The 12,881-nt window shown below is 41.1% G+C and overlaps 1 protein-coding gene and 1 pseudogene across 1 annotated transcript in view; both read right to left on the bottom strand.

Annotated features, from left to right (window-relative positions):
* Positions 1 to 10,211, bottom strand: part of TRPC5 (transient receptor potential cation channel subfamily C member 5) — a 152,979-nt gene extending 142,768 nt beyond the window's left edge. Inside the window, exon 1 of the mRNA XM_059679733.1 lies at positions 9,834 to 10,211. Within this exon, the coding sequence (XP_059535716.1) occupies positions 9,834 to 10,211 (378 nt within the window). The remainder of the gene's footprint in view (positions 1 to 9,833) is intronic.
* Positions 10,212 to 10,969: 758 nt separating this feature from the next.
* On the bottom strand, positions 10,970 to 11,067 carry LOC132225461 (U2 spliceosomal RNA; annotated as a pseudogene).
* Between the last annotated feature and the right edge of the window lie 1,814 nt (positions 11,068 to 12,881).

The following is a 12,881-nucleotide window of genomic DNA, read 5'->3' as shown; positions in this document are numbered from 1 at the left end:
AAATTTCAATATGGTCAATTCCTCATAAGTATTTTCTACCCAACCAGCCCCTGAGTGGTCAGTGGCTCTAGCTTCTTTCTTTCATCCCACACTAGCCCTCTAAGCTCCCACTGCCATTCAGAGGACCAGTAACAACCAGCTGGGACAGTGGTAACTGTTCACGATGGTCCCAACTAAGGATCAGCTCAACTAATGTCCATTGACTCATTCTTCTTTACTCCAATTAGTAACAAAGAAAAAAAGGGAGGACAGATGAGCACAGGAACCCAGCAACTACTGTTTGTGATATGACTCAGGACCCACCTGCCCCAGTGTTCTGACTCTGAATAAGGTATCTGTGGTCTTCCTCTATGATGCTAATCTCATGAGGGTAACATGAGCCTCAAGCATTATTTTTTTTTATCACTAACCCATCACTACAGGACCCACTGTGAACAAGCCACCTTCATTCTCACTATCGATGTCGTCCATTTACTTCCTTCTGACCAGTGTGTCTCCCTCCTCTTTCTTCCTTTCAAGCTCAAGGCCTGTTTCTTATCTGAAATGTTCTGCCCTTGAAATCTCTCTGTCTACTTGTATCTAGAGTGACCTCCTATATTGTCCATTTCAAACATTTTGGACATTGTAGCATGTTTCCTTGTACTGTGCTATTTCTTTCTCATGTTTGTTGTTGGCATATGGGAAAGAATCAGTACAAGGTGGTGTTTGGTGCACTGGGATAGAACTGATGGAGGGGAGATGGAGGAGCTCTGAATGTTGCACTGATATTTCACACTTGAACTGAGTTTGTGACAAGAGCCATAATCTGGAAAAACCAAAAACAGTGAGGAGCCTGGTGTGAAAAGGAAACAGAAAATAGTTGCCCTCTAGAAAACTATACCTGTGAGGTGAAGGAGGACAAAGAAGAGTAACTCCTTAACTAGACATGTGTATGTGGGTTAAAGGCTATTCACCACTATGAGTGTGAGGTTGCAGAAAGAAAGCCCTGAGTTGGTGGTAGCCCTGAAGGGAGATGAGGAAGGTCATGGCTAAAAAAACCTCATGCGTTTCTTTTTAGTAACTCACTTTTGAGATTACTTCATGGTTTCTTCCTTGTGAAGTGTTACATAGCCAGCTCTCTTGGTCTACTTGAGTTCAAGTTTTAATAATTTTTTTTCCTGAAAGGCAAACATCACTATATTCAGTCTTTTGTGACTCTTGGAACATAGAAGTCCATGTCCATTAAGATGGGTGGACTGGTTAGACAGCATGTGCATGTCTGTTCTCCCCATGAGACTATAAATTTCTCAAGGGCACTAACTGTATCTTTTAAATTTATTGTGAGGCATATGATTAGTAGTCATAAATGCTTAGAAAATTGAATATAACTGAAAAGAATTAATGTTTGTTGGAACTCTGTCTTCAATGAGTTATTCTAGACAGACACTACTTGTAGCTGATTTGTTTATTTTCAACTTTGTTGTAAATATTACCACTTCTAATGATTCCTTAGAAGCAGAGTGGTGTAGTAGAAAGAGTGTCTGGAGAGAGAGCTTTTGTGTCAGTACAGGGCTCAGCTAAGTGACCTTGGACATGTCACTTCAGAACTAATGATTTCTAAGCTCTCTACAATTGTGATCTGTGAGTGAAGTAGGCCAGGTTTATTAAAATTCAGCACAGATATATGAGTGGAGGTAACTCACTTAATCAGTTTAGTCAATATGATGCCTTGCAGTCACTCTGACCTTTTTTCCCCTATGAAGTGGCTGATTTATTTTCTTGACACAACCCATTTTTTTTGGCCTAGAACTTTGTGGAATGAAAATCATAGAATTAAAGCTGTTACTCAGATTATTGTAGGCATAAACACCTACTGTTATATAAGAAAATTCATGTAACAAAGAGTTAGTAATATTAATGATAGTTTGTATTAGTGCTTATGTGATTATGTCAAATGTTAAATAATAATTCTCATTTTAAACTTGCAACAACCTATGATGTAGGTAATATCATTAACCCCATTATACAGATAAGAAAACGATGCTCAATCAGGGTAAACACCATTCCAAAGGTCATGCAGTCTGAACTTTTAGCTACTATGTGTTAGTGGGTACTTAATACTTAAACAAATAAACAATTTAGATTAGCCAGAAGGTCATATCATCACAGCTTCAATGAATAGGAGGAGTAGTAGTTAGTAATAGCTATCATTTATTGAATATCCATTTTCAGGCACTGTTGTAAGTAATACATGTATTCTTTTATTTAATTCTCACTATAACTATGAAATAGACTCCATTGTCATTCCCATTTACAGATATGGAAACTGAGGTTTGGAGAGATTAAGTGACTTGTCCAGGTAAAGACACCTCAGAGGTGGATGACTCCAAAGCCTCTGTTCTTTCCACCATGCCAGGCTGCCTATAAATAGCAGGGTGACTTTTATAATTCTCTCTTTTAATTTCTGCTCTCATATTGACTGATATTTATAGGCTAGACTCTTTAACCCCTATTGGTGCTCCAATCACATTTGCCTGGGCCCTTAGTGTCCCCCTTCACACTGTTCAATCTCTGAGACCAAGGATCAGACTGGAGAAGGAGTAAATAGAGTGCCTTGTTGCTTATTTTCTACAATCTTAATACAAAAACTTACCAGGGTAGCTGAGACTTAATGTCGCTAGCTAATCTGTGAGACCAAACTCAATTTGGAGGTATCTGCCACAGAAAAATGAGTAATTATGGCAGAGCTCACAGGGGTGGGCCATGGGGAGAAGGTTGGCTTAGCCTCTTTCCTCCTGCCTGCATTGATGCAAGTGCCCAAGAAAGAAAAGTACTTGGGTGGGCTCTTGATACAGAAGCCAGCAGCTCTACCTCCCTATTGCTCAAATACTTAGACTTTAGTGAACAAGGAGGGATGACTTTGAGGTTATGCAGCTTGCCTGACAGCAAAAGGGAGACCATTGTCATAAAGGCCAGGCAGAAGGAGGTAATCTGTGAACTGGGCCAGCTTGTTCACCAGCCTCTCCCTCTCACTGTATTGGTGGTGACTTGTGATGAGTGCCACCTGTCAGCTGGTCTCTCCACACAATATGATGGGTTAAGTCAAACTGATAGAGTAAAGCTGAAAATAATAGTCACTGACTTCTGTCTAGCATTTAATTTTTTTCAAAATACTTTAACATATTTTATTTTATTTCTTCTTTACAATAGATCCCTAGATTAGGTAGGGCATATATTACTAGCTTCATTTTAAAGATGAGAAAATTGAGATGTAGAGTGATTCCATAATTGGACTTGTGTAAAAGACATCCAATTGACACCCAACTTAATGAGTTGCCCAAGGTGTTTGGCCTGCTACAACTGGTTAGTACCTGAAACTCTGAATTAGAGGCTGTCATTCTGTTTTCTAGGCCAGTAGTTTTCCAGCTATGCTTGCTCCTCAGGCAAAAAGCAGGTATGGGAGTGTGTGTGTGTGTGTGTGTGTGTGTGTGTGTGTGTGTGTGTGAACAAGTAGGGCTTTGGGTCCCAATCTGCACTTAAACTAGGGCAGCTCTGCTTGGATTAGTTTGTCTGTTTTACATCTGGGCAGGATTTTATTTCATGAAAAGCTCTGAAAACGTTTGAAAGCCACTTATCTAGGCTAGTATTTCTCATAAAGAGTATAGTGGGTTGAAGTGTGTCCCCTTAAAAGATATGTTCAAGTCTTAAACCCCAGTACCTATGAATGTGACCTTATTTGAAAAAAGGGTCTTTGTAGATATAATGAAGTTAAAATGAGGTCTTCCTGGATTAGGGTGAGCCCTAAACCAAATCTCTGCTGTGTTTATAAAAGAAAGGAGAGGGGTATTTGAACACAAAGACACCGAGGAGGACTGTATGTGATGAGAGAGGCAGAGATTGAAGTGATGTGGCTATAAGCCAAGGCATGGAACAGATTCTCCTTAGCGGCTCCAGAAGGAACTAGCCCTGCCAACACCTTTATTTTGGACTTCTGGCCTCCTGAACCATTTCTTTATTTAAAGTCACCCAGTTTATGGTATTTTGTTATGGTAGATATGTGAAACAAATACAGAGAGGTACATATACCTCTTATCTAGAAACATGTGGTCTTATTAAAATTTTGATTCCAGGCCAAAACCCCAAGATTCTGATTCTTTAGGTATGTAATGGGACTCAGGGATGTGCATTTTGACAAGTTCTCCATATGCACAATTATTGATCTTTGAGCTTATTGTGACCATACACAGGTACAAGTCTTTGGGCTATTGCTAGATTTGCTGTCCCTACTTACTGATGTTTTTCTAGTGATGCCCATAGTCAGTGAGCTAAAGGGAGTAGATTTAATGGACAAGAAATAGGCTGGTATTAAACCTTCTGTAGTCCAAAATATTTGAATTCTGAGAATTATTTGAGTGTTTACCCCAAGGAATCACAAGTCCTCTAAGTCGTCAAAAACTATTCCTACTGAAATAGGCCATAGTGGTATATTGGTTCCAGACTGGATACTGCCAAGAGGGTCATATTTCTTTTTTCCCCCTAAATATAATTTATTGATTTTTTACAGAGAGGAAGGTAGAGGGACAGAGAGTTGGAAACATCGATGGGAGAGAAACATCGATCAGCTGCCTCTTGCACACTTCCTACTGGGAATGTGCCTGCAACCAAGGTACATGCCCTTGACAGAAATTGAACCTGGGACCCTTTAGTCTGCAGGCCGATGCTCTATCCACTGAGCCAAACCGGTTAGGGTGAGGGTCATATTTCTGAAGTAGCATGAAGGCCACAGAATAACACACTCAAGAAGACAGTACAGAAACAACACACACACACACACACACACACACACACACACACACTATCACACACTATGTTCTACTTGTTGTCTAGTGCAAGGAATTCAATCTAATAGAGACCACCATTTTTACTTAAAGAGTTGTCATTAAAAATGCAGGTCTCCATGAAAGTGTTGATCCTTAAAGTCAGTGTCAACCATTTGTGCCTGGCCTCCAATCTTTATCTGAGAGCAGTTTTGATAGGCAAAAGAGGACAGTGGACTGGGGCTAGAGGAAGCTGAGGGGTTCTTGCTGCCAGCTTTAGGTCAAACTCCATGCCCAATAAAGCTAAAGAGGGCACTAGTTTACACAAGATTGATGGAGGTCAGCTGTGCCTAATCCCTTGGAGAGATGAGAGAGGGCCTCTGTGAAAAAGGACAGGTGTTTGTGGGAGGAGTGTCTTCCTGAGAGTCCCCTACCCATCTGGATCCAAGGTCCTTCAGGAGGCCTGTGTTTACTCACATCCCTTCTTGCCCCCAGGTAAATAAATGTTGTTTCTCTCTCCTCCAAAGGCAGAGCTCCTGCGCAGTGATGCTCTGTTGTTATAGTTACTGACGTCTGACTTATTACAGCGATTGTCAAAGAAATGGAAGAAAATGAAATTTAGCAGAGGCTGGTGTAGGGGTTGGGAGGGAGAGAAGAGAGTGAAGAGAAGGCTGCCGAAGAGCTGACAGCTTTGTGTGTTTGTACAAATGGTGTTATATTTGAGTATGGACAAAGGAAGTCTTATACTAGCAGTGTGTCTGAAAGGATCTTGGTAAAGACAGATTCCCCCAAATAGCTTTACCCAGGTTTAATATGCCTGATATTCCACCATTAGTGATTCATTTCTGTGAGCGAAGCACAGCCTTTCTTCAGGGAAGGTCGTGCCTTAGATTGTACTTTAGTATAAGTTTATCTGGTACCTTTCTTCCTCAGAGTTTGCCAGAGCAATGGGGAAAGATGGGGAAAGTGGAGGCCATCAAATAAGAATTTGGCCTACTTTCAAATTCGGGACTGATATTGCTAGTTCCCTCTTTGGAACCACCTCTGTGCTCTCCTCTCTTTCAAAACAGTTATGATGCCAAATGGGAGTGAATATGAAAGTCATGATGTCTTTTGCAATCAGCTAACCATGTGCTTTTCTGGGAGATGCACTTAATTCCTTCATATTAATCAGTAAATATTTATTCAGGGGTTGACAAAAGTAGGCTTATAGTTGTGAGTATGTAAAACAGTTTATTATTGTATTACTAGTGGTCTTGTGCATGGAACTCATACAGGAGGGGGTGTCCCTCAGCCTGGCCTGTGCCCTCTCCAATCTGGGACTCCTCGGAGGATGTCCAACTGCCGGTTTAGGGCCAATCCCTAAACTGGCAGTTGGACATCCCTCCCACAATCTGGGACTGCTGGCTCCTAACTGCTCACCTGCCTGCCTGCCTGATCGTCCCTAACCACTCTGTCTGCCAGCCTGATCAACCCCAACTGTCCCTCCTTCTGGCCTGATCACCCCTAACTGCCTGCCCCTGTCAGACTTATTGCCCTCAACTATCCCCCCTGCCAGCCTACTCACCCTCAAGTGTCCCTACTGCTGGCCTGCTTGCCCACAACTGCCCTCCCCTTCCAGCCTGCTCCCCTTCAACTGTCCCCCTTGCCAGCCTGATTGCTCCTAACCACCTCTGTCTCAGCTCTGCCACGATGGCTTTGTCCAGAAGGTCTCCCGGTCTAATTAGCATATTACCCTTTTAATAGTATCAATACAAGCCTGGTGCATGGGTGGGGGCTGGCTGGTCTGCCCTGAAGAAGGTCTCAGATCAGTGTCGGGGGTCTCCTTGGGGTGTGTGGCTGGCCTGGGCGAGGGGCAGTTTGCAGGCTGGAAAAGCCCCCGGCTTTGTCCAGAAGGATGTCTGGAAGGTCTCCAGAAGGTCTGCCAGTCTAATTAGCATATTACTCTTTTATTAGTATAGATTATTATTTATTAATTATTATATTATTTATTATAATTTACTTACTTTTGCTTACCCCTGTGTATTACCCGTTATATACTAGGCACTAGGTTAGGTACTGATAGGAGAAGCATTGGAAACACTTGGGCGTTAGATTGTGTCTCACATTAAAAATATACAATTTAGCCCTGGACGGTTTTTCTCAGTGGTTAGAACATTGGCCCATGGACCAAAGGGTCACAGGTTTGATTCCCCATCAAGGGCACATACATTGGTTGCAGGCTTGATCCCTGGCCTGGATAAGGGTACATGTGGGAGGCAACCAATCAATGTATCTCTCTCACATTAATGTTTTTCTCTATTTCTCTCCCCCTCTTTCCTCCTTTCCATTCTCTCTAAAAATCAATGGAAAAATATCCCTGGGTGAGGATTAAAAAAACCAATCTAGTTACAGATATCAGACAATTACACAAGTAAAGCTGACCAATAGTATATAGTAATGAGTGATTGGTAGTTAAGTGAAGGGCTCCGTAATCTCAGAGGTGAGCAAGATAATTTTGCTGCAGGGTAGCTGGATAAATGTTAGTTCAGATTGGCATATTAAATCACTCAGGCACTTAGCAGGGCTTTGGGGAAATGGGGCACAGAACAAATCATTTTTTATGTGGATGGTGATGTAGACTAAGTAGGGAACATGTTTACATCTCTCTGCTTTGGTATTAATTCACATGATGAATTCTTTCCAGAGAGCTCATCCATCCATACTCCACTGACCTACCCCATCTCAGAACTCCTGTGCTTGGAATTCAGACTGCCAGGGAAGCAATACAGCCTAGTGGTTAAGAGGGTGTGTTAGGCCTGCTGGAATGGCTCAGTGGTTCAGCATTGACCTATGAACCAGGAGGTCACAGTTCGATTTCGGTCAGGGCACATGCCTGGGTTGCAGGCTTGATCTGCAGTGTGGGGCATGCAGGAGGCAGCCGATCAATAATTCTCTCTCATCAGTGATGTTTCTCTCTCACTCCCTCTCCCTTCCTCTCTGAAATAAATTTAAAAAAATTAAAAAGAGGGTGTGTTTAGGAGGTAGGCTGCTTGGGTTTCAATCCTGGCTATGATATTTATTGTGATCTTAGACAACTGACAATCATCCTGTGACTATATTTTTCTCATTGATAGAATGGGGATAATAATAATAGTGTCTATCTAACAGAGTTACTGGGAGGATTAGATAAAGTAAGTCATCTATGGTGCTTAGCATAGTGCTGATTGCATATTATTCATTTATAGAATATTTATTGAGCGTATTTGATGTTGCAGACACTTTCCCAGTGTTGGAATATAGCAATGAAGAAGAGAGATAAGGTCCCTTTTCTTTTGGCACTGTGTTAAATGCTGATGGAGTAGAAAGGGATTCAGGCCTTTTACTCAAGGAACTTTTAATCTAATGTTTTCCTTTCTGCTCTATCAATTATAATTCTTAGTCTTCTAGTTATTGCTAAGCTTATTTTCATTTCTTTTTGTTTAGGAAATTATTGAAGCTATGAATTTCCTTTAAACCTAGCTTTGGTCATATCCCATAAGATTTGATGTTGCATGTTATCATTATGAACTAGAGGCCCAGTGTATGAAATCCGTGCACAGGTAGGGTCCTTAGTGGCTGTCAGCTGCTGGCTGGGACCTCCCTTCATTCCGTGCCACCCACTGGTGGTCAGCACATGTCATAGCAAGTGATCGAACTCCTGGTTGGTTGAACTCCTGAGGGGACAGTGAATAATATATATATTTTTTTTTCTTCTCCTTCTTCTAAGCATTTTTAGTTTTGATTTATACTATTTCTACTTTTTAATGTATTGTACCGTTCCACATTTGAAGACTGTATTTTCTTTGTCCCTACTATGCACTCAATGCTATGCTCCAAAGGAAGAAATACAAACAGAAAATGTGCTTGACTTGAGGGGTTTAGAAAAGACTAGGGAAGATGGGACTGGAAAAGACTTAATGAAGACTGTTGAGTGCTAGGCTTCTTGAATTGGTTTCTCTTCTAATGGGAAAACATTGTAGTTGCTGAAAGGATGGACAGGAATTATAGAATTGTTACAATATTTTGGGAAGAATAAGCAGCATCATTGTTCAGAATTTTTTGAGGGAAAGAAAGAGGTTAGAGGGAGAGAGTCCAGTTAGAAGATTTTAATGTTACGCTAGGACATTGGTTCCCAAACCTGAGTATGCATAAGAATTCCCTAGAGGGCTTATTAAGACACAGCTTGCTGGGCCTCATCCCCAGTTTCTAATTCAGCCTCTGATGGTGCCTGAGGATTTGCATTTGCATTTAGCAGGTTCCCCTGGTGATGCTAATGCTGGAGCACACTTTGAGTACCAGTATTCTAGAAGAGATATGATAAGGACCGGAGGCAGAGTGGTGGGAGTGGGGCTAGAGAGGAAAGTATGTAAGATATATTAGGAAGGAAGAAACCACAAGGTTTAGGGATTGGATATGGAGGCAAGGGAGAGGAAGGACTTGAAGATGACTCCAGAATATGAAACTTAGGTGTCTCTGAGGACAGTGGAATTGCCTGACAAACACCTGAACATCTAAGGGTGGAATGCAGTCATATGACAGGTATTAGAAAAATATGTGAGTCCCTGTATCCATCTGCATTTGCATTGTGACTCTCATGTTTAAAGGCCTCCTGTCCTTCAAGAGAGAAGCTAATAAAAGGAGAAAGCTCAGGTTTATGTTTGGTTTCTTCTTTTGTAGAATGTGACTTTGAGTAGAGAAAGAAAATAAAGATAGAGAGCAGAGAGTAGGGAGGGTAAAAGAAGCTTGAATATTTTGGAAATGGAGAGCATACTTTTGGTTGTTAAGTATTGAATATATAAGGGAAAATACTAATAAGGGAATGGAAAATGAGTAAAACTCAGCATAGGCCATGCAGGGTAGCTCTAGGATACCACCTAAGATCATTGATGAGGACAGAGGGTTGCCGTGATAGGGCTTCTCAACTCTAGCCTACCTGACCTTCCCTAGTTTCAAGGCTTCTGATTATAGTTTCCTGTTATCCGTGGCTATTTTCCAGGCTATAGGGACTTCTCTTACCTGTTTCTCTCCGCTGGGCCTCCTGTAGCTGAGCAGAAGCTCCACAGCACCCACCACTTCCTTGCGGATAGCATAGAGCAAGGCATCACCTACATACACGCTGTGGTTCAGCAGTAGCTCCATGATCTCCAAGTTTTCATTCTCAATGGCAATGAGCAGAGCATTCCGGCCTAGAGGATCCATGCAGTTGATGTTGACATTGTAGTAGATCTCTGCCTCCTGGAGGGCCTGCTTCACAGTGGCATAGTCCCCCTTCTCTACAGCATTGAGGAAGGCCTTCTCCTCTGCAGAGAGCTCAGTCTCCGCCCTCACAATTTGCAGGGGAATTCGGTCTCTGTACGGTGAGTAGTTGACCTTTTTGTAGTACAGTTGGGCCATGGTTCATAGCAATTTAGAAACCTGAATAAGGAGAGAAAGGGAGACCAAAGATATTTTTAGATACCTGAAGGTCTCAAGTGGTTAACTGTGGAGGCAGCATTGCTAATGGGTTGGAAAATCCCAAACTTCTTCTTCTTTATTTTTATTTTTTTACTGTACACTTCATTATTTTGTTAAGACTATGGTGATTTAAAAAAAAGTATCTTTATTGTTGAAAGTATTACAGATGTCTCCTTTGCTTGTTTGTGTTTTTTTTTCCCCATTGACCCCCTCCATATTCACCCCTCCCAAGCCTTCACCATTCTGTTGTCTGTGTCCATGAGTTATGCATATAAGTTCCCTGGTTAATCACTCCCCTCCCACCCCACCCCCCACTTTGCCTCTGGAATTTGTTAGTCTGTTCCATGCTTCTATGTCTCTAGTTCTATTTTATTCAGCAGTTTATTTTGTTCATTAGATTCCACATATGAGTGAGATCATGTGATCCTTATCTTTCTTTGACGGGCTTGTTTCACTTAGCATAATACTCTTCAGGCCCATCCATGCTGTTGCAAATGGTAACAGTTCCTTCTTTTTTATAGTTGTGTAGTATTCCATTGTGTAAATATATCACAGCTTTTTTAACCACTCATCTGCCGGTGATTCCCAAACTGTTTTAATATCACAATCTTTTTCTTCTTGAAATGGAGTATAGCTCAGGCTTTGGGGTCAGAAATACCTGGGCTCAAATCCTGACTTTACCAGCTCTATGACCTTGGATAAGTTACTCAAGCCAATCCCTCTGTGTTTCAGTTTATTATTAAACTGACAAGAACAGATACTACACTTGATCTTAGCCAAAAGGCCGAGAAGCGATTCAGTTTATTATTATTAAGTTTATCAATATTAATAATATATATAGCAGTTATCATTGTGTACCAGGCTCTGTGCTAAAGAATAATTTCTACCTCATAAAGCTATTGTGAGAGTTAAATAACATAATGCATTATCAAAGCAGCTGACTCAGGGTAAACCTCCTGAGACATGGAACAAGCTAGTTCCTTCCTTCTCTTCTGCTGCCTGAAAATACTCATGATAATACTTCTGATTTGTGATGCAAAGTTGGAGTTCATCTTTGGCCAATTTCTTTGGGCTCTGGGCCTATGGGCTTGTGCTGATTTTCAGGATTGCATTTGCAGTTGCCCCAGATGCAGATCCTGGATTGCCATCCCGTTTTAGTGCTAGGTGAAATCCTGTTTCTTGCTGCTATTCACTGGGGGAGGGGTACTGGCTCCAATAGGCCAAAGGCAGCTGCAAAAGATAAGCACACACACTCTCTGTTCACTCATGGTTTTTCCCCTCCATTATTCCAAACCAAGGAACTGATAGATCTTAAAATGTGATTCAAATCTGGGAAGTAAATGGTCTGTTTTACATGCACCACATCTAAAGCCAGTTTTTCATAAAATTTACTTTAAAATAAAACTTATTATTGAGTTCCTGCAATGTGTTTAACTTTCTCTGTGATAAAATACTGCAGTCTTTGCCTTCAATTGGATAGAATGAATCACAGTATAGAGCTTTTGCCTTGTAGTTCACAGATCAAATTCATGAACCTTTATCATTGACTCCTTGTATTAGCCCTGTGAGTTAGAAATGGCTATCCTTCCCAGGGTAGAAAATGGAGCTCAGATCCATTAGGTGATTGGCTCCTTTCTCTCCTATCTCTGAGACGTCTAGTGTTCTCTGGAAGCTGAATTTTACCAAAGTTATTTACATGCCTTTCATTACCAAACTGATTTGGCAGCAAAAAGAAGTAGAAATATGATAAAGGGATTCTTGTCTCATCTTGATGTAAGAGAGATGAAGACATGAAGCTTCCTTAAAAATTTGCCTCACTTTTCCAGGTAATTACATCCCTGTTTTGGCAGAGGGAAAAGCATATATTATACTAAGTGGCATTTACATTTCATGTGCTTGTGATCTTCTGGGAAGTCAGTATTTGAAGATGAGTGTTACCTCTTGCCCCGAATAGGCCTAAATGACAAATTAATCCCTGCATAAAAATCTCAGGCGGGTAGGGTACTGTTTGGCTGTCTTGAGAAACACTGATATTTGCCTGTGCTACTTTCAAGTGACAAAAGGAAAGTGGCGCTTAGAGTAAGCATTTGTCACTAAACAGCAAATGACTTTAATAATACTAATTGTAGACGGCCTCCCTGTCTCCATTATAAACAAAAGGAAGAAGGAAGAAGAGACACTGTGATCTCCTGGAGAGAGACTCAGTAATGCAACTCAGTTTATATTTATTTAGCCAATCAATATGAATATGGTAGAAGCTTTCCATGTGCCTATCAATATGCTAGTCACCTTTGGAGGATATGAAAGAAAAGATCCCTGCCTTCATTATCTTTTACCTGGACCTTTTCACAGACTTATAATTGATCATCCTGACGCCATTCTCTCCCCTCCAGATTGTCTACCACACTACCCACAAGTTATCCCATGTAACACAGACTTGATTCCATTTTACTCTTTCTTGGTTGATTTCTTGCTGTTTTTGTTATAAAATCAACACTTCGTGATGAGGTCTACTAGGTCTTGGCTGTGTTTGCCTCTCAAACTTCATCTTAAGCCATTTTCTCACCCTCATCCACTATTTTTATTATTTGACTTTTAAATTACAGTTGA

The sequence above is a fragment of the Myotis daubentonii genome, chromosome X, assembly GCF_963259705.1.
Source record: "Myotis daubentonii chromosome X, mMyoDau2.1, whole genome shotgun sequence".
Taxonomy (NCBI): Eukaryota; Metazoa; Chordata; class Mammalia; order Chiroptera; family Vespertilionidae; genus Myotis; species Myotis daubentonii.
The sequence above is the reverse complement of the archived record's forward strand: the minus strand, read 5'-3'. Positions and strand labels throughout refer to the sequence as shown.